Source organism: Dermacentor silvarum, chromosome 2 (assembly GCF_013339745.2).
Source record: "Dermacentor silvarum isolate Dsil-2018 chromosome 2, BIME_Dsil_1.4, whole genome shotgun sequence".
In the NCBI taxonomy this organism is placed as follows: domain Eukaryota; kingdom Metazoa; phylum Arthropoda; class Arachnida; order Ixodida; family Ixodidae; genus Dermacentor; species Dermacentor silvarum.
Window position 1 is genome coordinate 99,487,729 of NC_051155.1, and position 23,971 is coordinate 99,511,699.

The 23,971-nt window shown below is 46.7% G+C and overlaps 1 protein-coding gene across 12 annotated transcripts in view; it reads right to left on the reverse strand.

Moving 5' to 3' along the window:
- Positions 1-23,971, reverse strand: part of LOC119441640 (coiled-coil domain-containing protein AGAP005037-like) — a 320,692-nt gene that overhangs the window by 192,850 nt on the left and 103,871 nt on the right. Inside the window, exon 1 of one of the 12 annotated variants that reach the window (XM_049661486.1) lies at positions 20,126-20,470. The exons of the other annotated variants lie outside the window; for them this stretch is intronic. Coding sequence (XP_049517443.1) covers positions 20,126-20,347 — 222 coding nt within the window. The 5' untranslated portion in view covers positions 20,348-20,470. Of the gene's footprint in view, positions 1-20,125; positions 20,471-23,971 lie in introns of those variants that run through there. 12 annotated transcript variants of the gene reach the window in all.

Sequence of the window (23,971 nt, forward strand, 5' to 3'; positions counted from 1 at the left end):
TTCTGGCGCTTACGAAGCCTTATTTCATGGTATGGGCGGCCCTTATTCACTCCATCACAAGTACGATTCACTCACAAAGTTTAACTGGGTTATTTCTCCTTAAGTGTTCCTCTAAAAAAGCGCTCCAGGCGCGGTACAATAGCGAGCAACGTGGCTACACCGTTTCCGCAAACGCGTATCTCATAGAAAGCGTCACCGGAGACGCATTGGTCGCTTGCTTTTTATACGTTAATTACCTTCGCGTCGTACGCAGACACTCACACATTCGTAGTTCTTTTTCACGTGATGAGATGAGCAAACAGGATTATCGAATGTCCACGGGCTGCTTTTCCGTGACACGGATGCGTATACCGAAGAGAAAAAAAGAAAAAAAAAAAAGAACCATTGACCATGCAGGTACGTCCAGCTCGGCGGTCGATCCAATTAGTCGCTCGCCGGATGATTAAGTAAGACGCATGCGCCCTCTGTTTGCTTAGTTATTTGTGCCCCTAGAAAACGCGGGCATTCCAAGCCCCATTAATCGTGCCTTCGTTAACGGAACAAATCGAATTGTACCAAACTCTGACAACAGACAGGCACGAGCGAAAGTCACGAAAATCAAGCGCCGCGAACGAACGCAAAATTACCGCGCAACTGCACGGTCGCTCGAGACACTTTGCGTGTATTCGCAGACTTCTCTCACGCTCGGAAATACACTTTTATTAAGTAGCACGTATATTGAGCAACAGAAAGATGTGTCGTCGGGAAGTTTCTCACTGTTACTCTACAATGTTCTCATTGACACTTTTCATCGAATTCTAATATATGAGAAGCTCATGAATTAATTAAGACTAATCATGTAATCAGGCGGAATGCAAGAAATCATCTGATCGTCTCCAAGCGACGGCAAAGATTACCTTAGTTCTGTCCAGCTGCGTGCTTTTTGCATGTTTGAATCTTGGTGCATGATAGTTCGGACACCCGGTATCCGTAACAACCAAATGCGCGGTACCGCAGCCGACTCATATGGACGAAAACGGTTGTACGGATGCGTTCCAACATTTTATGACCGTGTTAAATTTGACGTCACTGTGCACAAAACTAAAAAGTTTCTAGCGCGACGGCTAAAAATGAGACATATTGAATGAACTGTTCCAGCTCGCTTAATTAAATCACCACTCTCTTAAGCTAAATATGGCGGCGCCCATAAATCGAAAGTAAGATATATAGTCTACATCGGGGTAAGGTTTCGTTATTTGCCATGCACCAATAACACAAAAGAAAAAAAAGAAAGGACAGAAAGGGTTACTCAGGTGCTGTTTACTGTAGGCCACTAGTGTCAGCGGTGACTGCGTGACATCCTGTCACGGTCCAAGCCACCCGACAGGAAATTAAGTACCGCGCTCGTCTGAGCTTCCGGGAGAAGCAGGAACCAGCCTTATATAGCTGTCACAGCCTAAGCAATAAACCCGCGCGGTCCTCCGTCGCAGTGTCGGAGCCAAAGGACACACGAGTGAACCGCATGGCAAACAGGTGTGGGCGCCTATTTCGACACTGCGATCGCTGACAAGGCATGCAGTACAATGTCACGCGCAACTAAGGAGGCTGTGAATGCTTTCGACGGTAAATGAAACGTGAATTGTGTTTCGAATGAGAGAGAGAGAGAATAAACTTTAATCAAAAGAGCACGCGAGCGTAGGTAGCTCCTCCGCTCTGCAGTGGGCATGGTCCCCTCAGTCCAGGAGTCCAGCGGCCTTAGCTGCCCTTCTCGTTCGGTTGACCAGGTTGAGCTGGTCCGTCGAGTCGGAGCTGCAGGACAGCGCTGCCTCCCATTGCCGTGTGGTGGGTGTGTTATGGGTGTGAGCTGTGGTGTGTTTGCGCAAGCCCATACCATGTGGTAAAGCGTTGCACATTGATCGCAGTGTGGACATTTATAGGAATACAGCGCAGGGTGTATGGCGTGGTAAAGACTCAAATGTGGATACGTGTTTGCAGTTTTCGCCATATTACGGCTTCCTCTCGCGTCAGAGCATTATGCGGTGGCGGTAGTGTTCTTCGTTAAAGGCGATAGTGTTGTAGGATGTGCGTGTAGGTTAATGGTATGTGCGCTCGGGATGGAACTGCTCGGCGAGGCCCTCTCACGGCTCCCGGTGTGCATGCGCTCGGGCGTATAGGCGTGTGCCTGCTGATTGCCGCGTAAGGACTCATGCCCCGGAGTCCACGCCATTTGTATGTACGGTGGGAGCTGGTTGTGTTTCGAATGACGACTGCGCAGCCGCACCTCGCCTGCGTAAGACAAGTACACTTTCCTCTCGGCATTGTGTTTTCGGGTGGAGAGGCATTTGTCGCAGGAAGTTTCAATGTTAAAGGAAAATTATATTTAAAAAAAAGCAAGAAGCAAAGAAAGGTAAATCGTACCTTCATTTTTTTCGAATCGTTTATCCTACATTGTTCGGGCAGTTTTCTTCACGGCGCACAGTGATTCATGAAATGAGAAGTGGCAGCCGACATTTCGTGACAGACTGACCATGGCCACCGGGGCCGCACGCGGGATCAGGCCACTATCACCACAGATGTATCCGGTGTGTGATTTTAAGAGTGCAATCACTCCACCGTCATCGAACACATGGGCGGTGTTTTATCGCAACCGTACAGCACTTTCTATTAGCTTGAAAACTACAGTTCCCATTGAAGAAACACTAAGGAGTTATGTGAAGCTAAGCTTCACTGTCTGCAACGCAACACCACAGTTCTGCAATACCAAAAGCGTCACTCACGCCTTCATCAAAACATTGGCAAGCTACAAAAGCTGCTAAAACGAAAGAGGGAGCTCATGTTCCACCGCTACCTCCCTGTGACGTTATGAGAGAGAGAGAGAGAGAGAGAGAAATAACATTTATAAGCCCTGTGACGTTATCAGATGTGGACGGCGTCTTCTCGGTTCTATGGCTAATAGCTTATCAATAAACAAGGATTAAGCTCACGGATACCACAGACTTCATTTAGGCATATGTGAGAGCTTTTTTTTTTAATAAAAAAAATGCATCGGCTCAAAACTTGGGAAAATGCATTAAGTCCCGTGACGTCATAGCATGCAAGCACCGAAAAATTAAAAAAAAAAGTCTGCATGAGCAACCGTCGTGCATATGGAAGCTGCACTACGCTGCACACGCTAGCACAACGCGAAAGACGAAGCACGTAACTGACACACTAATACAACGTGCAAGACAAAGCACGTAACTGAATCGTCACCGAGTCAAATCAGCGCGTACAGCGCGTCGTAATTGCAGCCTCCGCGATCAACTTCAGAAACATTTTCAGAGCTAATTGCGGAGGCCACGCTCCGCTGTGCTGAGTACGGTGAACGCCACCTAGGTGGCGTTGGTAGTGCTTCTTGATGCCAGCGTCCCTTCGAATGCTGGCATCGAGGCGTCGTAGTGCTGAGACCACCGAAGCGTTCACTGTCGGTGCGCGTTAGTGTCATAATGCAGTACATCTCTTTTCTGCTCGTAGGCGGCGGCACCGCCCCGAGCAAGAGCGCGGGTACACGGAGGAGTGTTAGATATATAAGGCGCGTCTGTGTAGGTCTCTGCAAATGCGTTTGTGGCGCAATGGGTTAAACGCTCGGCGATCTATCGTCGCGGACCGAGAGGTCGTGGGTTCGATTTCCAAATTTTGCATGTTTGTGGAACTTTTTCTTCGTTGAGAAACGTAGAAGTTTCCCGTAACGACGCAAAGAAGTTACAAATTTTGCTAGTATATCGTCATTTCTGCCAACTAGTGTTGCCATGCGGGCTTGTTGGCAAGACATCTTGGTATACCCAAGTGTATAGCGCATACAGGCGAGGAACATAGAAGTCACATGAACATACAGGCACTTCGCTACGCAGTGCCGTGTCGATGCACAGCGCATAACAGCGCAATGTCTGTGTGTTCATGTGCATTCTGTGTTCCTTGCTTGTATGCGCTATACACTTTAGTATTCCAAGAGGCCATTTATGCAGATCGGCTATTCAAGCGCTATATGGAGTCGGTGGCGTAAAACCGGTGACCTAAATTTGAGCCTGACTCGGACTACTCGGCATTGTTTCGCTGACGTAGTTTTGTTCGCTGGAAGCGACCTGCGCGTTTTATGAAGAATTTTTTTTTTTCGTCTTGATTTCGTTTTGTTAAAAAGACGTTAAATTACATTCCGCTATGTGTTAACTTTCTTTTGCAGGTTGCTTAAAAACGACAACAGCTAAGCTGGGAAGGCGACCTATTCCTAAAATGCTTCATCAAACCAGTAGAGGCACGTTTCGGGAAGCATAATCAGGTTATGCTGTTCGAAAGCGTTATTAAAAAGAAAACGTTCTCTGTGCCGTGTTGTGATTTCATTTTTCACCGGCCAGCTTTTTGAATTAATGACTAAAGCGGCAGGTAGCAATTATGCGCGGACAAAAAAAAAGAAACAGAAAAAAAAAAATACGATGCCAGCGCATGAATCCGGAGGTTACTAGAACAGGGCCGTCTTCTTTTTTTCTGTTTCTCGCATTATTATTCTTTCTTTGTAAGGAGACCTTTTTTAGTCTCATACACTGCGAGATACTCGAATAAACAAGACGATCGCAGGGCGCGGACGCACGCAAAAGTACGGCGCGTCACGCACATTCATCACGAACCGGCGAGAAGTCACGCTATATGCCTGCTCGAAAACGAACGGCTTGATAAGCCGGGAAAAAATAATAAGAATTAAAAAAACGAAAAGGTATAAAAATGGTCTTTCTGATTCAGCGCGTGCTCCAATCCGCGATACACACTGCGCTATAGAGAGAAGAGGAAGATTAAAAAAAAAAAAAAAGGGGGGGGGGGGCGAGTCGTAGAAAGAATGAATTTGCGTAGGTTTCTTGACATTAGTGTAAAGCGCTGGAACCTTCCTATTTTGTTGGGAGGTCTTCCGGGAATTCACGTTCACTTTGCGCCGGAGTGGGAAAAAAGACGGGATGCGACGGCGCCGCACTTTTGACTGCAGGCCCGGAGCTATACCATTTCGTGCTGGCGGTGCATTTGTGCCGCAGCAAACCGGTGTTCGTGTATGAAGAAAAAGAAAAAAAGGGGAGAGAGAGATAGAGAGAGAGAGAGAGACGGAAACGTATGCGAATAGGCAACACTGGAGCCGCCGGCGCTAGGAAATCGATTTCATATCCAACTCGGCGAATGCGTGAAACGCTTCCTTCCTTCCTTAATAAGTACAATATACCGGGGCGCTTTTAATATAGAGCCCGTAATTAAAGAAAGAGCGGATTTGAGAATGAGCGAAGCTTTTAGCTTTTCAAACCGGGGCCATCGTGTGTCTACCGTATTCAACCCCCCTATAAGGAATTGAAGGGTAAGGAAACCCCGCGTACTGGAGATGCTCGGGGAACTTGGTAGAGTCTGCGTGGTTGTGCGGGTGTCAATCACGGATTTGTGCCTAAATTTCGCTAGAGTTTTGCCTCGGTTCCGCAGTAGAAAGACAATAAGGATGCAATTGAGAGGAAAGCATCGTGATACGCTGAATATACAGACGAAGTATAACGATAAGGAGATGTGACACAAACAAGCTGTCACAAACATAAACTGCAATTCATGTGTAGAATGAAGACAGGTGAACAGATTTAAGGACATGTAACCGAAGTGAGTGCATAAATGATTTTTAAAGAAACTTCATTTTAATATCATTAGCTAGATAACTCTAAAACATGATGGCCGGAAAGCCCACTGCTTGTTTGCTGCAATTATTCAACATATTTGGGAATAGTAATTTGTTTCGTAATGAACATACCTGATATTGTACCACGACGAGTTTAGAAATTGTTGTCTAATTATAATTTACAAAAGATGGGGCTCTAGTCATAGGGGCGAGTAGGAATTTCAATATTGAAATTCGAAAATTTAGTCACTGGAAGAACGTGAAGGCCAGGAGCATATGTGGTGACATAGCAAACAATTTATTTGAAATATTCTTTCGTAAGGTTCAAGCTCGGGAAGAGACACTAAGAACAGGACAGAGGCCGTAGTGGGGCTCTTCTGATCGATCGTGACTAAGAGTTACTGCATATGGCTCCCGCAGGGGTCCCTGCGGTAGCCATATAGAGTAACTCTAATCGTGACCACCTCGGCTTCCGTACATATAGGAGCTACCTGTGATCATTCAGGATGTTTTGATTTTTTGTATGGGGAAGTGGCGCGATATGCGAAGGATATGCAAGTCACCATTATGCTATGCAGTTGCTCATGTGACTGTGAATGAAAGCGTAAAATACGTAAAATACTTCACGGACGTACGCGGCTGTTTACAGCGAAGCTGCCTGTGGCTAGGGTTCTATGCGTTTCCCGTGTCCCGTCAACAGATCTGCGTGTGCAAAAACTCAGCTCCCGAATATGATGCTAAATCGCTTCATTCTATGGAAAAACGTATACGTCATTTTCAGTAGATTGGTTATCAATAGGCATCATTTTCAAAATCAGTAGACTGTCAGATAGATAATAAGGGCTTCTCAAAGATTTGCCGCTGTGCGACCTGCGTCGACCACGTATGCGCTCGCACCGCCCTCTCTTCGTCGTCGCTCCAAGCGCTTGTGTGTCCAGTTTCCTTGTGCTCTCCCGACGTGGCGGTCCCATCGCGCCGTGTCTAGTTTACCTCCGACTCCCTGAGGTGGCGGTAGTCTTCCAAGCGAACGTGTGCCGCCACCGATCAAGACGGCCGATCAAAATAAAAGCGTGCGGGCATGTGTCTTCTTCGGGATGATCGCCGTCGCCGCTCAAGAGAAACAAAATTTGCTCATACCTTTGATCTAAATTTTGTCTCACCTCTATGTCGTGTGCCAGACTGCTTCGCTGGTAATCCACCTTCAAAGCCGTGGAATGGCACGTGATTTTTTTTTCCCGTTAGTCTTGCCTAGTCTAGGGCCGTTTCAGAACTACTTTGCGCTCCTTTGAGTATGCGTACATTCGCATTTCAGATGAGCTAACATAAAAATTAAATTTCAAGCAGCTACGACTTTCAGGTCTGAAAATTTTCACCATTACATTTTTTTTAACAGAACGCGTAAGCACACGCCATGAGAGAGCATTATAACGGCGAGCAGCACCGATTGCCGTCTGCTACGCTGTTCACTTCAGAAGTGCCCACGCCCTGCCATAGTTATCCTCGAGGTCCCATCACGCACCTCCACGAATAGATCTAGACAGGCCACGCTGCTCCAATTATTTCCAATCATTGCTTCCGCTTCTTACCATGTGAGAATACCTCGTACGCGCTGTTAATTTTTTGTCTTCCTCTCAATTGCCTTGCGCATGCGCGGGTTCCAGCAGCTCGAAGGAAAACGGGAATCGCATCGCAGATCACACATCTTTGTCTACACCTAGTCTTACAACGATTTTCCACAAACAGAAATGCGTAGCTAGCCCTGGCAGGGCGTGTGTCCCCCTGAAGAGAACAGAGTAGCAGACGATGTTCGCACTTGAGAATGCCTGGCGCGCATGCGCAAACAAAAGCCAATATTGCCGCTTATCGCCGTTATAAGGCGCTGACATGCTCAGCGGACGATGCCCGCGTGTTCTACTTCCGTAGAACGCACGGGCATCGGAAGTACGTCAGTTGGAAAGCGAAATTGAATTACTATTGCTGCGTCTTACTTTAGCACTATATTAACATTTGCAGAGATGAAAATGATAATTTTTTTTCTCTAGAAATTCATGAACAGGCTGTTTGAATGACACCACTCTGCAGCACTATGGAGTTTCTGCTCTCATCAAACAGAAAAGTTTGATGAGAAAAAATGCGGCCTGAGACACACTCCTCTAGCCAGCTGCTCTGAAGTGGAGGAAGGGCTTCGAGTAGCCCTTCCTCCATAAGGCTATGAGTATATTTTCGCCCGTTATGTGTTTCGCCTCTTCTTTCGGTCGTCATCGGCACCATTATGAAAACCGAAGTATCACTCTATGCTCGGATATTCAAATGTGAAGCTAAAGTAGCGCTGAGCTCAGCTTACAAAACATTCTCAGGAGCTGTGCCAGACGATTCAAGGGATCACGAGCGTAGAGCAAGAAAACAAGGGACCATAGTAGGCTACACAAACTGTCTTCTCTCCATTGTCAGATGATATAACGCTATGCTTGTCTACTCGATAAGTAGCTCCTAGTCAAGTTTATTGTTGGCTCAGTTATTCCGTAAAATCAAAGCACATTAAGGATTATGCTATGATTATTTACTGCGAATCATCCGAACCTTGTCTCTTGGCATTTAGGGGCGGTACTCTATAAGAGTCTACCTAGTGGACGGTCCATTTCGGCTGTCACTGATTGGCTGCTTGCTGCTTGAAGTGCAGGAAGGTGCCAGCCAGTCTCCTTACTGCACGTTAAGCAGCAGCCAATCAGCGACAGTCGAACTGGACAGTCCACTAGGTAGGCTCTTACAAAATACCGCCCCAGTACTGTCAGAGTCGACTTACCTCAGTCCCCTTGAAGGGATGCTCAAGAAAAAGTCATGCCATTGACAATGTCTCGTAAAAAAAAAAAAAAAAAAAAAAAAAAAAAAAAAAAAAAAACAATAATAAATGCTGAGCTTTCAAGTGAAACTTACGCATACAAATGGTGAACTTGGGATAAAAGAAGAAAAAGAAATGAGAAGGGGGGGGGGGGGGGGACGGTACGCGTTTACAAAAGACACGCACCCTGCAATCGTAATGACACGCGAAAAGCAATACAACCAAACAAAAACCGTGGTTAGGTAAACACGAGGCTGCGGAATGCTCATGGTTAAAAAAAAAGGAAAGATTCTCCCAACAGGGTAGCGTGTAGCGAGGCCTTAGGTATATTATAGCGAAACGTGAATCTAGCAGGATTGGAGATTACAGTACCGACTTGCAGAAACCTGCAACGCGAGTTTGCGTTTGAACAGTGGTTCTAACAATGTGCGTATACGCCGCAGCGCTAAGGATAAAGGTCGAGGCATGCGCTAATATTTTCAGGATTTTCAACAAGCAAACAGGATATACAGCTGTTTAAAATACTATTCGTCTCCGCCAGCAAATAAAAAAAAACTTCGCATGCTTTGCTGCCATAGTAAGACTTGAAAATATGCTTTTCGTGTACGACGGAAGATCACACACCATACCATGCCACAGAGAACCAAAACAAGAATAAAGACTGTCTGGAATGTATATACAGTCATTGCTTCAGCACTAGAGCTGAATAAGTACGAACAAAGGCCCTTTTAAAGGCACAAAGGCAGCATGGATAAAACAACGCGTGACTTCAAGCTCACGTTCCATGAAAATGGAGGCCATGTTGGGAGTGATGCATGGCGAAACTTATCGGGCTTGATTCTCAGCCTTTCAAATAATTACTGCACCCATGTTTTCTCCCTATCTTCGTGAGTTATACAAAGTGGCCTCGGCGTCTTCGGTGAAGCAAACGAGTCACCTCGTTTACATATTGTGAAAATAGGGGGAACGTTATGGGCCATGCGGAGGCAAAGTTTAGAGCGTGGGGGTTAATTACGGCCTTTCAATTAAATTACGCATGCACAGTTTCTTAAACTCAGTTTAAACTCACTTTAAATTACTCAGTTTCTTAAACGCGCTTTAAGAACGGCATATAGCCGTAGAACATACGTAAGCCGTACTGGAAGAACTGTGACAGCCACCGAGATCAAATTTAGTAGAAACGGGGAGAACATTAGGGCTGATCTGCATGCGAAGTTAAATGTGTGTGGGTTAAGTAACGGTTCTTGCTTAAAGAAATGGCTTAATGAAGTGCTCAGAAGCGTTTTATGTAGGCAACGTTTTGAACAGGTTAGTCACATTCAAACAAAGTTTTAAAGTTTGTCGTTTAGACACAGGCAACTAAAATTATTAAAGAAACTGCTCAGAAGACATAGCTTCGCTGCAAGAATTGGGACGAGATTCTGTAAGAGTCGCGCAAATGTGCTGCGTTTTGTTTATTTTTATTTTTCACGAGAACTTACACGTTGTACTGTCGCTGCAACGGAGATCCGTGACACGTTCCGTATAATCCGTGTTCCAAGCTGGATCGTTAATAAATATGTACTACGTACCTATTTTTCTGTGTTTGATCTAAAATGATGTTTCCTGAACAGGAAGCGGCTCTCTGTAATGCTGCAGTGCCTACTCAGGAATTGGTGTAAATCCCTGCCAGCGTGCATTTTGCGTGTTGGGGCTACGTTCCATGCATGCCATTCCGGCCCTGCCGCTACCACCGTCTCAGCGGTTGCGGCTTTCTTTTAGGCGCGATCATTTCCTCATTAGTGGTGCGGACCATTGGGAAAGCGCACGTATGGGTACATGTCAAGCTAATAAAGTAATTATGTAAGCAGCAAATGCCTGCTTAGCATCTCCATGTAAGTACACATTGTGGCGGTAAAGAGGGCTAGTGCTGTTATGCATTAGTATAACATCAATGCTATATTAGTAGTAGTAGTAGTAGTAGTAGTAGTAGTAGTAGTAGTAGCATTACATAAGTAAGTATGCATTAGTAGTTCAAATATAAACGCAGTGGGCATGATATTGTAATGGGGGGGGGGGGGGGGGCGCTCCTTTCTCCGCAAGCTGGAAAGAAAAGCGTATTTGATTTGGTGGCATCGCTATTTCGTTGAGTCAAGAACAGAGCACGCGGCATTCCTTGTATGCGTTGCGCTTCAAAACATTACGGCCACGACGTCTCTACTACTGTATTGACCCTCTGAGCACTGCTATTTCATGACGTAATAATGAACCACTTTAGGTTCTAGATATAAGCAAATTGTGACGCGTTACAAAAACTGCTGTTTACGTCAGCAGGCAATGCAGCAAGACGAGGGAACTACGTTTTTTGTAAACGAAAGAAACAGAAGAAATAAACGAAGAATGGGGACTCCGCCTGGTTAAGTATGGTAACCACGTTCCACTACTCACAGTTCTTCTGAGTCGTCATTACAGGCGAAAGATGTGCTTCATATGCAAAAATTAAGAATAAAAAGGCGAGCCACTGCGCTTGCATCAAGTTTAAGCTTAGAAAAACAGGGCAAGTACGAGTAAAAGCATGTTTCGACAGCGTTTATATCCGCACTTGCAGGAGGAATAAATTGCCTCACTGCTTGAAGCAGTGATGAATTTATACTATAATACCCTCTAAGCCTGAACATGAGAACTAGCGCTGTTCTCGTGTTTTCCCAGGAGGAATATCAACAGAACAACCATGCCCATTCACTAAAAATGTAACCAACAAATTGTCACCACGTTTGCTCCGCATAACGCTCTTGCGTACAGCGAACCGTGAGAGGGGATTTAACGTCACCGGAGAGCCCAGTAATTCGGTATGAAAACATGTGTGTCTTCTTTTTTTTTCACCAGTTTTGCGGCATATATACGGAAATCGAATGTATGGGAAGCTTAATTTAATAATCTTTTGTTGGTTCAAGGCTATCAAACGGCACAAGATTGCTGCTAGGAAACTGCGCCACGGAAAAATAAAATAAAAACAGCAAGTTATCGTTTTCGTTCCTTGCGTCGCGCTTGCAATAATTCGTAGAACGCCCCTGTTTCATCGCTAAAGATCGCAAACGTGTATATTAATGCCGCTCAGAGACAAGGACAACAGCAACTGTAATGGAGTTAGCGCTGGAGAATGACGCACGCTCTGGATGGAGGGACGAACACAAGCGCTTGCGTTCTTCCCGTCTTGCAGCGTACATGTCTTTTTTTTTTTTTGGCACTAATTTCTATTCAACAGTCATGCAGGATTCACTAGCCGAAAATCTAGTTTTCTTTTTTTAATTAAATCTGTTTGTAGGGAAGTTTGAGATCACGGATCATGCTCCCTACTCTCCCTTCTCTCTAAGGCTAACAGTACATCGCAAAAATGGGCCGCGGCTAAAACAAAACAAACGAGCAAAAAACGACAGGGACCAGTACATAGCAAAGATAGGCCGGCTCAAACACACGCCCAAACAAACGAGATAGAATATTAATAGAAAAATTAAATAGTACGGGCGTAAAATCCGAAAGCGCTAACGCAGCGTTCGCATAAAGGTCAAGCTTGCACACTGTAAGTAGCAACACACAAAATTTGCACAGCAAGTATTGTCAATTAAGATTATAGAGAACAGTAAGTCCCAGTTCACTTGTATTTCGAGGAAGAACGGTCTGCGCTACAATATATGGAAGGTTAGGGTTTGCTTAATCAAGGCAGCACTAACAATAGTAACAACAAACGTGACTTGTCAAGCACCAATCAGCAATCAACGCATTTCCGACGTGCTTTCGACGTGGTGCCGGAGCGCGCGCGTTAGTCTTTAGGATGGTGCTGCAGTAATTGTAGTTGAAATGTGGTCTATTTGATAATCTAAAGGCGACGCAACATGGTACGCGCTTCGTGTATATATAGGAGTGTGACTGTCGCGCGAGTATACAATGGACCCACCGAGGCTGGCCTGCGCCCCGCCAGAAATGCGTCGTGCATAAATTTTGTGATTGCCGATTAACGTACGCACAGCATAACTAATTAATTACAGGCATCTGCTTCGAAAAAGGGCAAACGTTTTCCGCCCAAGAAAACCACTGTCGTAGAAGTACACCTTAATGAGACGCCCCGTATCGATTTTGTTTTAGAACTGCGGTTCGATCGATATCCTGATGAGCCACTGTTCTGCCTCCACTGTGCGCGGATCCAGGTCCGCAGATCCGACGCAGCGCGTATCTAAGGACGAAGAAGGTGTTCTTTTTCTCTAAGTCGGCGCGTTAACAGGAAACTGCAGCGGATTCTCGTTGTGTCTTGGAGCATGTGAATCGCATGCCATGTTATGAACAAGAGATATAAGTAGGGTAACACGATTTGCTTTCTTTATTCGTGGTACGAAATAAGCGAGCCGAAAGAAAACGCCGTAGTACTGTTGGCTAACAGAAATTTTAGTTAGGAAGCTACCGCACGAGAGCGAATGCGGCCAGCAGTGCTCTATGTATGTATGTATGTATGTATGTATGTATGTATGTATGTATGTATGTATGTATGTATGTATGTATGTATGTATGTATGTATGTATGTATGTATGTATGTATGTATGTATGTATGTATGTATGTATGTATGTATGTATGTATGTATGTATGTATGTATGTACGTATGTACGTACGTACGTACGTACGTACGTACGTACTACGTACGTATGTATGTATGTATGTATGTATGTATGTATGTATGTATGTATGTATGTATGTATGTATGTATGTATGTATGTATGTATGTATGTATGTATGTATGTATGTATGTATGTATACAGGGTGTTTCAGCGAACACTCAAAAATTCTTAAAGGTTGCCTGTGGCAGATAGCAGAATTCTAGTTCATGAGCTGGTCTACTCGAAGAGGCGGACATTACTTGCAGAACCAATTGAAATACATAATCGAATAATTAACCAAAAATCACTAATTAAGTTTTGAACTAATTACCTGATGGCCCATATTGCAATTTACAAATTGTAGCCGTGGAGTTCGCAAGACGGATTCACTTGGAACGAATTCTCGGGATGACACCAGTTTTGAGATACTAATTCCCGAACCTTGTCGAGAAATTCATTGGCGTTCCAGTTAGTTGCTTAACAAAACGTTGCTTTATGCATTGAAGCCCAAAATTAACTGTAACGCCAATGCATTTCTCCGCAAAGTTCGGGAATTATTATCTCGAAACTGGTGTACGTCATCCTGAGAATTAGTTCCAAGTGGATCCGCCTTGTGAACTCCCCGGCTGCAATTTGTAAATTGCAATATGGGGCATCAGGTAATTAGCTAAAAACTTAATTAGTGAGTTTTTGTTAATTATTCGATTATGCATTTCAAATTTTTGTGCAAGTAATATCCACCTCTTTGAGTAGACCACCTCATTAACTAGAATTGGGCTATCTGCCACAGACAACCTTAAATAATTTTGAAAGTGTTCGCTGAAACACCCTGTATAATCTCGCAAACTTTTTAGCTCATTTAGGTTCACAAGAGGCATAGCTCCAGCGCACACAACATGTGCGGGCGGCAATACCATCTCGCTCTTTTGGTATGGGGCGGTAACGTTGATGAGCGTTCTAATTTGAACGCCATGACGGCGCGGTATTAATGCATACTTCAACGTGAGTCAGCCTGCCAATTAGCGACGGAGTGCCGATGTCACTTCATACCACGAAAGCTGCCCGCGCGATTGTAATTTATCAGCCCTTCGAAGACCGCGATATGGAAGAGAGCGCCAACTCCAGGCGCGATGTCGGCGATACTTCAAAGCGTTGCAGCGAAGCCTTGAAAATAGACATGCGCGATCTGCTTGCTAACGGTAATGGGGTGAACGCTTTATTATAAATTGCAGAGTTAATGGTGGCCTGGGACACATTAGCGGCTTGGCATTGCTCTCGCGCGCCCGATATCCGTCAGAATGAATTAAACGAGGTACCTTAATTAAGCTCCGATGCTAAATTGATAATGGGCGACCAGCGATATCAGCATACATTCGATACCAATAACCTTGACAAAAGATGTGATATTACACTCGATGACAAAATTACGCGAAAGATATGGTCTGTTATATAGCTTTGCGTGCTTATAGTACTAATGATATTGGCAAAGGGATTAATTTCGGGCGTGTTTATAAGGCTGGTAAACGAAGCGTGGCAAAAAAAAAAAAAAAAAAGGATTGACAACTTCTACTCAAACTTGCGTTATAGATTAGAAGAACTTTCTGTGGGCCTAGTTGGTGCATACTTGATAAACTTTTGATCAATGTATCGGATGTAAGGCATTATTTTTTGACGCGAAGATTCTTGGTAGCAGCCAAAATGAGCAGGCCCGCCTGCTACTGGAAGCTTATCACATAAAAAAAAAGGGGGGGGGGGGGTTGCATCAGCGAACCTTCTTTGAGGCTCTACGCAAAAGAGTTTGAATACCTCGACGCGCATGTAAATTAGTCAGGCATTTCTTATACACTGTCCTTATGATGTTTTTTTTTCCCCTTATGGAGCTTTTTTTTTTTCATTTTCATTAACGTTTCCGCGCATGTGCATTTTTTTCATATATACTTCATGACAACGTTGTGGAATGAACCGTTGAAAGTAGCGCCTGTCCTGTGTCTGACCCTCCTTTTGTGCCTTGTCTCTTGCTTGCGCTCTAAAAAGTTTATCATGCGTTATAGATGAGCTTGTGGGTTGCATTGCTTTGGGTACGATGTTAATGCTACGCTTAGAATCATTATGCAGTTCAACACATCTATTAGTTCTTTGTGGAGGGTAGTTTGTAAAGCCGATTTTGTTACCGTTTACACAGAAATAAGCTATTGCATGTCGTTTCAACACCATCTACCTATGTGCGGTAAAGCATTGCAGGCGGACGAAAAATGCAATGCACACAATTGCTGGGCTTTTCACACGAAAAGAAGAACAAGAGAAAGAAGTGGGGAAAAAATTCAAAATTATCACTATGAAATACTCCACTATTAAATTGGCATGAGCCATCAACAAAATGAACAAAACGACATGAATAAATTTAGAAGCTGAACCGTAACCGAAAGGAAGCCATGTTGTTGAATTTGGCATTAAGCAAACAGCAAGCATTACATTAAAGATGCCGGGAAACAACGAACGTGAGGAAATGAAGACGTTTGTGATGGGAGACAAGTGTTGCTAGGGAAAATGTTTTTTTTTTTTTTTTTTTTTTTAGTAGTCGCATGCTTCTCAGTTTCCTGGCAAATAAATGCAGCTTCAGTTTACTGAATGCGCGCCCATTTCTTGCAGCAGCACCCAGCTAATGCAACGTCGATGCCTGCAGCGGTGTACGGGGTAATCTGGACACGGTTCTGAGACCAAAACCAGGGCTATGTGAGGCGAAACCTTGCAGGCTTCCCATGGAACTCCGGCTCGAGGGCAGATATACGGAGATGACCGAAAACTCTCTAAGCTCACGGTGCTTGCGAAACTTCCTATTTGCAAGCGTCTCCGTCATGAGGTTCTAATGAACGCACCGCGAGTGTGCGAACTTCCAGAACGTCGCCTTTACCTAAATTTACACGTATCAATTGTGAGCGTTACCTTTACACGTTTGCTCGGAGATAAATTTGGCTGACCTACTGATTCAGCCTCCCAGCAATTAAAGTGACCCTAAAAAGAAGAAGAAGAAAAAAAAACAGACGTATTTGTAATTAACGCTTCTACAATACACCAAAAAATCCGCTGTTACCGCAAGAAGAGGCGTGGCAAGCCAGAAGAAATACAAAGACGAAATACGGTTGGCGACGTTTCCTTGAAGTTTTGGCGTCATGCTATTTGACGACATCTGCGTGGGCCTAGTTAATTTTTTATTGGCAAACATTGACTACATTGTAGTCTATGAGAGCCAAAGAATGAACTTAGCAAGCTTCGAGAAATCTTACTGAGCCCCAACGCTCCCACACACGCACACACACACACCAAAAAAGAAATAACAAGTAAAAATGCACAGAAAAACAAGTTTGAATTTGATGACGTCACATTGACGTGTCGTCGCTGGGTTTGCGGCGAAAGATTATACGGGGGCAAATGGTACTTTGTCGTTCATTTTAATCAAAATCATTACTGCAAAAGTGACGGAAGTAGAGTTTTAAAACAATACACTACCAGGAATTCAACGTGATTTAGTGCCTCTATTTATTGTCCCGTTAAATTCGTCGACTATCTCGGTGTCGAACTCCTGGCCATTTTATGGCGACCTGGCGAACTCATTCGGCACAAGGGATTGTCGTAATCTGTCTTTACTCCTGTGTTCCATCATTCAACCAGAATAGATTGTGGCCTCACTTTCTTAGAGCTTACTTAACTGGGAGTGTACCACTGGCTCTCTTTTTCAGGCATACAACGGGGTGTGTAACGCACGTTATCTTCCCATTAACCACGGCGTCCCGCTTACTCTCGACTCCATTTAGCTGCCTACTTCTTTCGAGGACGTCTCGGATGCCTTATCTTCCTTGTCCGCACTTCGCTGCCATTGAAGAGGGGTCGACACTCAGGTTCCCCCTATTGTGTCGTCGATTCCGCAACACTCTCCGATCGGTACGCAGAGGCGGCAGCTCGTTAAAGCCATCGGCCCGGCGCGCTGCCGATAACGGGACCATGGTTAACGGCTCGCGAGAGAGAGGCGAGCCCTTGAATGGGAGGCAAATCGTTTGGGCGCGCGAGCGCGCGCCATCCGACGTGTCTCGCTTGCCGGCGGCAAGGGGCCATTTGGGCCACTGGAAACACACCTCGATGACTCTCTTCCAGGCCCACTTGGACGGGAGACCCCGAGACCCTCTGGAGTGCACCGGTGCTGGGCCCGGCGCGTGGGCGTAATTACCGTTCGGGGGCAATCTTCGAGACAGGAACGAACCTGGACCGACGTCGCTCCTTCTCGTGCGCAAAGTTTTACGATTGGTAGACAAAGGTACGGTCTACAGTCGCCGGAAATGACTCGGTATTTCCGCGTGCTCTCGAAAGGTTCTGTTGGTTAACAATGCCTTTTCTAAAGCAAGGCGCCTCCGGGTTCGAATTTCAGCGATTCGTTTCAGTCGCAGAAATCCAGGTGCTCCCCGTTGAGCAACCGTGTGCTGAAGAGCACGTGTCTGCAGTAGGCATCGCGGCGTTTGGTGCGTCGAATAAGCGGCCCCAGAAGAGACTGACATCTGTCAACTGCTGCTCGTTTTGGTTTGTACCACGTAATACATAGCTAAGCTTCTGTAGAGAATGTTATATTATGTTATGAGCCGTTATGCTTATCGGCGTCGTCGTCCGCGGCTGAGAAAATATTGCCAGAAACCCCGACCACGCAAGCCGTCCGCGTGGCGCGGATTTGTTAGTGAACTAATTGAATTTATCAAAGTAAGATCTGTCAGAAAATTCGTAAAGCACAACTTAACCACAACCTAATGACATGATAGCGTCGGACTGTAATTTGAATATACGAGAAAAGACAATTCTGTTACGAGGAAAGTCACGCGCAAACCTCTTTTCCAGCATTTCTACCATACAACAGGGGCACGCCCGGGTATATTAGTTGCAAAAACATCATCCAGATGGCGCTCACCTTCTCGGCATGTCAAACTCGAACTTAAGTGCGTTTTGGACACGCGCGCGCCTCGGATCAAGTTCAAACAATTAATAAAATAATTAAAAAGGCCCTAGGGCCTTCAGGTTTTGATATAAGACGGCGTAAAATGTGTTTCCCACAATGCATTTGTCTTTAAAAGTGAAGCCGACTTTAAGGGGATTGTTGTCAGCTTGGTCTTTGTAAGCTGGCTTTCCCAGGTTGTGTGTTGCAGTGAAGCCTACTCAAAGAAAAATGCGATGCGAACGGGGCCCGATAACGCTATCGCGTTCCGCTCTTAAAGGCGAAGCTTACGCGTCCAGCAATTTTTGTTAACTTTGGTTGCTTCATCGCGATATCTGTGGCGATTTAAAAGCCCCCTCCTGTGATATGTGGCTCTCCTTGCGTGCTACGTTGAGCTAAAGTGAAAGGAAAGAAGCACTGCGAATGTTCAGTGTTGGATATTTTCACTTTGGATGCCGCGAGCACACCTTCCACTGCCGCGCTGAAAGGCAGATATTGGGCTCACTAAAGCGCTATCCCAAGTTTGTCGGCAACCGATTCTCCAACTGTTGCTAGAAAGTCTCCACCATGGGTTCCGGCTAAGTACGTAAACTTAGCCTATGGTTTCCCACTTTTTTTTTTTTAGTTGTTCTCGTTAGTGAGCTGCACATGTGCTTTCACTTGTTCAGCTTGGAAATTCGCACAAAAGCGTATAAGCAGTACACAAGCTTTCGGTTGCACGCGTAAGACCAATACGGTGTTCGGCGAGAGGTTTGTGGGAAGCTGTAGCTGCTAAACTACAGACAAATTCCGGAGTGGCCAAATTGGCCAGGTTCACCGCACGGTTATCCAATGCTAATTTTTGTGTGTGTGTGTGTGCTTCGTAAGTCCGAGCGAAGCTCCGCACACGTTATCAGCGGTATCGGCCGGTAGTGAATCGTGAATGATAAGGAACGAATAGAATGGGCGAAAGGAATCCTTTCATTGTACCACCCCTGGATTACACCTGGTTCATGAAGAACTAACTTAATAAAATTAGCCATATCTTCGTAGCAAAAGTGTAGCACCAAGCTAGCTCTAGCATTCTTCATGCACGCATTCCAAGGACAGCGTCACCGGCCAGAGCTTTCACGATCTAAATTTCAAATAAGCTCCACAGGAACAAGGCAGACAGTATGTGGTTTCGGTATCTGAAAAGCGAAACCTCATTGCATGGATACCTTCTGTAGTTTCCAAGCGCCTCTCTCCTCTTACACCATCCCCCTGTGCAGAGTAGCCAAACGGACACTTAATATGATTAACCCGTTTCCCTTTCACCTCTTGTTCCCTCTCTCTTCCACACTCTCTCAAAGGCGTGTGCCACAGTGGAACACTCTACTGCTCCTCCTGCTAGACCATTTGGCCGCTCATGCCATGACCCAATCTGTTGTAAAAGAGGAGGTAATTCTGTACCATACTCCAGCGCGCCCCCTTAAAGTACCGCACTCTAGATATACCAAACGCAGACGCGCACTATGAAGCTTCATCTGTCGTAGAACAGCAAACTATACACAATGCGCGAATGGTGATCTCGAAGAAAAGAACGCGACATCCGACCGTAGCTCATGGATTCGGGGCACCCTGCCCGCGTCTCCACTGCTTGCGTGACCATGTGGCGCCAGTTGTCCTCCAGCTTTGCCTCCAAGATCCTGCACCCGCAGCAAGCCATCGCTTTGTTCCCACGCCTACGCACAGGGACAACCACGCGTGTGGCTTTGCAGCACAATGCGGGCGCTTCACGGATGTTTCGCACGAGTTCGCAAACGCGATCGCTCTTCCTTCCCGCAACGTTAACAGCCGCTAAATTTCGAAACGTTCCCACCTACGGGGTGTCCGGGTGGGCTGTAATTCCCCCCCCCCCCCCCCCCAATCCTCCAGATTATCCCGTTCTCCGCGCACTGTACAGCACTCGCTCGTCAACGGCCCGCGCTCTACGGGCGTGCGAGCTCGCGCCGCAGCAGGCCGTAGCTCGTCTCCGCGGCGCAGGCCGAGAAGGGTATACGGCGTTCGTCACACTCACGATGTCCTTCTGCGATCCCGAGTGCTTGACCGCTGCCGAAGCGGAGTTGGCGTTGGCCGCCGCGTTCTTCTTGGACGATCCGCGCAGGGGCCCCGTCTGCAGTACGCGGCGGATGAGCTGCTTGTGGCGGCCCGTGGTCGCCGGAGGGGCCGGCGGCTCGGGCGACGACTGGCCCGACGAGCTGGGTGAGCCCGGCCGGAGCCGGCTCATGGCGCTCAGCATGGACGGCGCACGGCGCGTGCCGACGAGAGGCGCACTACTTGTCTCCCTTCCCTTTAACGCCGCCCGCCGACCCACGGTCGGTGGACCGGCCGCCGCGGGAAGAAGGACCGGAGAACGAAGTGGGGAGGACTTCCTTCCCGTCGAGCGAGCGGCCGGCATGCGCCGCGCGCATGCGCCGACCCCCGCAACCCCACGCGAACGCACGCAGGAAACCGTCGCCGTCTCTATCTCTCACTCTGCGTGTGAAGAACGTGAGCTGTGTGTGTGTGTGTCTGAAGCGAGCGTGTGGGCGCGGTGACTCCCGAAAGAAATTTCGTTCTTCCCTCTTCGACCCTTTTTTTTCCGCCCTCGCGGGACAACGGTTGTCATGGAAACGGGCCGCCGCCAAGCGTACCCTCGTTCTCTTCTGTCGTCGTGTAAGCCTCTTCTTTCAGCGCAGCCACTATCGGGCCCATCGTCCCGGCCTGCTACCGGATTTCGAAAGCGGGAAGGAGAGAGCACAACTCTGGTTCTTTCAGACTAAGGGAAAAAAAAGGAAGGACCGTAGTTCAGCGCCGAGCACCGGCTGGCACGAGTCGAGTCGACCGTCGTCACTTCGATCTGGCACTGGTGCCCGCGAAACATACGTCGGTGGCGCCGCTCGGCGGAGACTAGCGAAAACTAAACTGCGCGTGTTCTATAGTTTCGTTCGATATCACGCTGGTGGCGCTGCGATACCAGCGAGGCTACCGGTCTCGCTTGTGTTCCGCGACTTACGATAATGCACTGAGAACGTCCTGGAGCATGAGCTCAATTCTAGGATTTATCTCTAAATCTAAAGTTCTTTGCAGCCTTCGGTAATAGCTAAGCTGGAGACCACTTTACCGACACTTGTTTCGGCATCTTATTGAGCAGTTTGAGGTAATATGTGCACATATAGTGTAGTTTGTGTCGGAAAAATCTCCCATGTGTTTAGAACGTACGAAATAATCAAGTGGCAGTGGGTATTGATACTGACGCCTTTTATTCGAGAGGTTTCAGCGTTATTAAACGTTTTGAGTCATTTCGGACGGTTTTCTAAATCACGGGCAACAAAGCATGCTTAACGGACTTCGCCTCGTAAAGAAGTAAGAAATATACGGATATTTAAATATTTGTCCCAGAAAAAAATAAATACCGCAGTCATCATGCTAATTCTGGCTTGACAGAAGGGTGCGGCGCCATCTTTTCCACTGTTGACGTCGTTGACCAAAAGCGATAGCCTTCAACAATCGTTATACGTGACCCCGGCACCACCTCAGCTCTGACAAGTCGTGCCTTCGAAACCCTGCTGCCACGGGTCCAAGGGAGTGTAAATAGAGTGAAAACTTCGACCGAGCTGTCTGTCGGACTTAGCACAAACATGGTTTCACGGCAGCCGCACTGAAATCCCTCGTGAGCGCAAACAGGTAGGATCGAGCATGCTGAACTAGACCTCTGTATTCAGAACAGTTGCGAAACATCCCATAGGCGCCACGGCTTCAAATCCGGGCGCTCTGATTTGCCGAGAGCGCGGTGTTCTAGTGACTGCTGCGCCACCTGCAAGCGATAAAATGATATGCAAAGTGTCCTGCTATCAATACCACGCTTTTCCTTATGCCACTTCGACGTGAACAAGAAAAGTACTGCAAGATACTGAGCAACACGAGGGAAAACGAACGTGTTCTATGGTGGTTGATTATATATATATATATATATATATATATATATATATATATATATTACTGTCTGTTATTTGTTTATGTATTTCTATATTTTCACGCTCCCCAACCCTGCTACCCTCAAGTACAGGCTGGTCTTGTACACGTATATGTCCTAGAAGACAAATACCGATTACAATTAGGTCGTTCGAAAGTGTCGTTAATTTAGGTTAGCCATGCGGACGGAGCATGAAGAAGTAATTCGGCTATTACGACAAAGAGGCGGATTACCCTTGTTGATATTTCGAGTAGTCTTGTCCAAAGTGTAAAGTAAAACGTGCAGTAGGATGAAGTGGTCAGAGCTCTTTACTGTCCGACGTAATTGCGTAAACCACACCGTAGAACGAAGACGTCAAACGAATGGTTTTAGCCTAAGAGGCGATTTTTTTAATTGAGAGGGCACACTTGCATAAACGTGAGGGAAAACTTGAAGGCAAGGTCCGAACTCCACGCGCGGAAATCAGCTTGCGTATCACGTCTGGAAAAAAAAAAAAAAGAAATTAGAGCCCTTCCACTACTGTGAAGATGGAAGCCAGCGAAGCTGTGACTGTGGTGGGTCTGCTGTAGTGAATATTGCCTCCGTGATGAGAATGGGCGTTTCGTCGTTGGGCATCACCCAACCGAACATGTCTATCATGAACGTTTCGGTTGAGAAACTCGCGTTGAAACCTGGCCGTCGCACCGGGGAAGTTGGCGTTAACGTTGCCGAGGCGTGCACCACCGTTGTCGGGTTCCTGGAGGGCAAGACGACGCTGACGTTTGGCCTCAACATCGCGCTCCCGCAACTCGGGGTCCGCGGCTCCTCACTGACGTTTAGCCTCAACATCGCGCTCCCTAAACTCGGGGTCCGCAGCTCTTCGCTGACGTTTCGCCTGGGCTTCGGAAGCTCTCACGCTGGAATCGGCACGTCGACGACGAGCCCTTTCCCGATCGCGTTCGCGGCGGGGTTATTCAAACACGTTAGGACACGTCGTCAGTTGCTTGTGAATGGCTCATACCTCCTTAATCAATGGCTTATTGATAAACGCGGCCTCCCCATTACGACGACAGAAGAGAAGTGAAATTCTGCGGTGGAATGATTAGCGGCAACGCAGCCAGCTGTGTAAGCAGAGGACAACGACGAACGCGGGAGCAGTGGCATGTGACGAGCACGAGCGCAACCTGAAGGGCGCCGACGAGCCAGCTGCAGAAGACGACGACGCTCGAGCCAATGCTGATAGTGATAGTTTTTTTTTCTACACGCGGACACGATTCTGGGGGAACTAGCTATTAAAAGATAGTAACTTATTAAAAAGTAGATATCATCCCGGAACGGAAATAAGACACACTAATCAAGCCGCTTCCTAATGATTGTCCAAGACGGTGAAATGCACTACTACCTAGCGTCAGAGAAAGTACACATGCATGTTTCGGAGGAAGCCTTAACGTGTCCTGTATGTCTCTTCAGTCTTCCCTTTTGTCTGTCTTTCGCGCTGCTTTACTTACTATGCCTTATTAGTGAATCACAGCCTGTCCTGGAGTCTCCGGGACCGAGGACCTCAGGGCGCGAGCGCCACCACAGGCTCCATTGCAGGAGGGCCACGCACCCCCCCCCCCCCCTACCAGCCCCCCCTCCCCCTCTCGTTCAATATAGTAATCATTAGTTTCACAGTAAAAAGAAGTTTTTGGAGGACGCTTAAGCTGCGCCTTTAGGAATGGAACGCGATAGCATTCAAAGATCCCTGACTGCATGTCACGCTTCCCGGAAACTGCAGCTTAAGAAACTGTAATTTTTACTGGGAAATGCTGGCGGCGAACGTTATGCACGAAGGCGAGCTTTGTGGAAGAAACGCGGCCTCTTGCATGGGCCAATCCCGAAGGACGTGCACAGCCGCGCCAAAAAAAAATTGCATCCTTTTAAGGTTTC